The following is a 2619-nucleotide window of genomic DNA, read 5'->3' as shown; positions in this document are numbered from 1 at the left end:
AAGCAGAGCCGTCGTGTCAGCAGTGCTTTCTGGATATGCCTTTAGATGGCAGTCGGTACGCAAGGACACGTGCTGGCAGCACTGTCGGTGTGTACCCAACTGTAACTCACTCACGCATGCACACACACACGGACTCATGCAGACACATGCACGCACGCACGCACTCACACACACACACACGGACTCACGCACGCACACACTCAATCGCACTCACGCACACGCTCAATCGCGCGCACGCACACCGACTCACACACACGTATGCACGCACTCTCACACACACACGGATGCACGCACTCTCACACACACACGGACGCACGCACTCACACACACACACACACACACACGGACTCACGCACGCACACACACACACACGCAGACACACGGACTCACTCACGCACACACCGACTCATGCAGACACATGCACTCACACACACAAGCATGCACGCACTCATTCACAATAAGCATGCCACGATAACTTCTGTTTTCTAATTTACAGTAAATTACAAAGTCGCGTTTGTCCGTCGAAGTCATCTCTGGCAGAGGTATTATGTATATTTACGATCATGGGAAGAAGAAAGCCGGCAGAGGGAACGCAGTCACTGCAGTCGGCCAGACGTCGCTAACGAGCGGATGACATGCTTAACGACGTAAGGTCGTTATTAATCATGACTGTTGTAATTGTGCTGCTGCTGCAGAGGCGGCGTCCGTCTATGATGTTACTGAGACTGTCGACGCGAGGGCAGTCTGGCAGGAGCTAGTAGCGAAAGAGAATTATTTATTAGAGAGCTGCGCCAGGCTGCCTTGTGTTCTCTCCGTCGGGGTGCCACCTGGTGGCGTAAACGGGTATCCATGCCGACGTCGGATTTGGTTAAAGCTTTTTAATTCGATGATGAATCGCGAATGATGAAACGCAGGTCCTCCTCGCCCCCGGACACCTCGCGTCTACTACGCGAAACGGAAATTTTCGCCTGACTAAACAAATCGAGCCCCCTCCCCTCCCCTGCCTCTGCTCCCGAACCCACCCTGCCCCCTCACCTTCCTCCCCTCCCCCTCTCGCCCCGCCCCCGCCCCCACCGAAATCATCTCATTGTGTGACCAGACACGTTTTTCTCGCGCTCTCTCTCTTCACAGAATATCGACTGTTCTTCGATCTCTCATTCTTCTTCTTTGTCGGGAAACTTCTTTTCCTTCTTCTCCTTCTCCTCCTCTCTCTTCTTCTTCTTCGGGGGGTGTGTGTGAAGACTATATATCGAAGGTGACTTGGATTGGGAACTTCTTCTCCTTCTTCAGGGGGTGTGTGTGTGAACTGAACTATACATCGAAGGTGACGGGAACGGGACGCAGCGACTCGCGTTCTATTGATCCGCGTAACCGCAGGATCTCGGCCTCTGACCCACGCAGCGACGACGACGTGTGATGGTGCTGCCGCGCGCCGCCGGAACGTTCGCTTGTTCGTGCCTCGCCCGCGTCGACGGCCGGCGACGCGTCCGCATTATCTACATCTGCGCGAGGGAAAAATAAGAGAACGTCAACCTTTACCTTTACCTTACCTTTACCTTACCTTTACCTTACCTTTACCTTTACCTTACCTTTACCTTTACCTTTAACTTAAAACCTGTGTGAACCCAACTATGTATATATTTCAATAAACACACCGTAGGTAAAGGTTCACATACGCTTTAAGATTTACGACTAACTTTTACTTTAACCTCTAAGATCTAACTTTACTTCTAACCCTTAACTATTTTTTGGCTTCACCATTACGGGTGAGAACAAAGACAACTCGCTGCTAGCCGCTGACCGGTGGCGACACCTACCTTTGGAATAAGGTTGGTTCATGTCGAGGGAGCCTGTGCTCCATCGCACCGTCTCCGACGCCGTCATCGTCGACGTCTGCTTCCGTGGGAAGGTGGCGCTACTGTAGCCGCTGCTGCCGCCGCCGCTGTGCCAGTGCAGTGGTGACGAATCGCCTGAAGAACGAAACAACGTGATTAGGAAACCTGCCAAGAGGTGGCGCCACGTTGGTGAGCAGACATCCGTAATGATCGATCAGAGAGGACTTTTCGTTGGTATAGCAACTAACTAATCTATGATGTACGTGTGATAATGATGAGGAGGAGGAGGAGGAGAAATAGGAGCATGGAGGATGGAGGAGGAGGAGAAATAGGAGCATGGATGAAGAGGAGGGGCAGAGGAGGAGGAGAAATAGGAGCATGGAGGATGGAGGAGGGGCAGAGGAGGAGGAGAAATAGGAGGATGGAGGAGAGATAACTTACTGCCGTAGTGATCGGGTGGTTCTGACGGATACCGACACACATTCTCCACTGATATGTAACCTTGAGGTATTCTGTTCTCTGCCAGCGCCCTCTCTAGGCCTGTAATACAAACATACATACATTCATCATTATTGTTGTGAGCGTTATGAGATCGGCGTCAGTACAACTATAACCACCTAACCACCAATATGGTATTAACTATAACCACCTATATGGTATTCGAATCATCTCTCTCTGTCTCTCTGTCTCTCTGTGTCTCTGTGTCTCTGTCTCTCTCGCTCTCTCTCTCTCTCCCTCTCTCGCTCTCTCGCTCTCTCTCTCTCTCGCTCTCTCGCTCTCTCTC

The 2619-nt window shown here is 51.6% G+C and overlaps 1 protein-coding gene across 1 annotated transcript in view; it reads right to left on the bottom strand.

Annotated features, from left to right (window-relative positions):
• Positions 1-1063: 1063 nt before the first annotated feature.
• The window catches only part of LOC106818072 (leucine-rich repeats and immunoglobulin-like domains protein 3), a 19853-nt gene continuing 18297 nt past the window's right edge, over positions 1064-2619 (bottom strand). The window contains 3 exon segments of the mRNA XM_014822793.1: positions 1064-1502; positions 1818-1970; positions 2277-2375. Of these exon segments, the coding sequence (XP_014678279.1) occupies positions 1312-1502; positions 1818-1970; positions 2277-2375 (443 nt within the window). The 3' untranslated portion in view covers positions 1064-1311.

Source organism: Priapulus caudatus, unplaced genomic scaffold (assembly GCF_000485595.1).
Source record: "Priapulus caudatus unplaced genomic scaffold, Priapulus_caudatus-5.0.1 Scaffold2010, whole genome shotgun sequence".
Lineage (NCBI taxonomy): Eukaryota > Metazoa > Priapulida > Priapulimorpha > Priapulimorphida > Priapulidae > Priapulus > Priapulus caudatus.
Note: the sequence above shows the minus strand (reverse complement) of the source record. Positions and strands in the feature narration are given on the sequence as shown.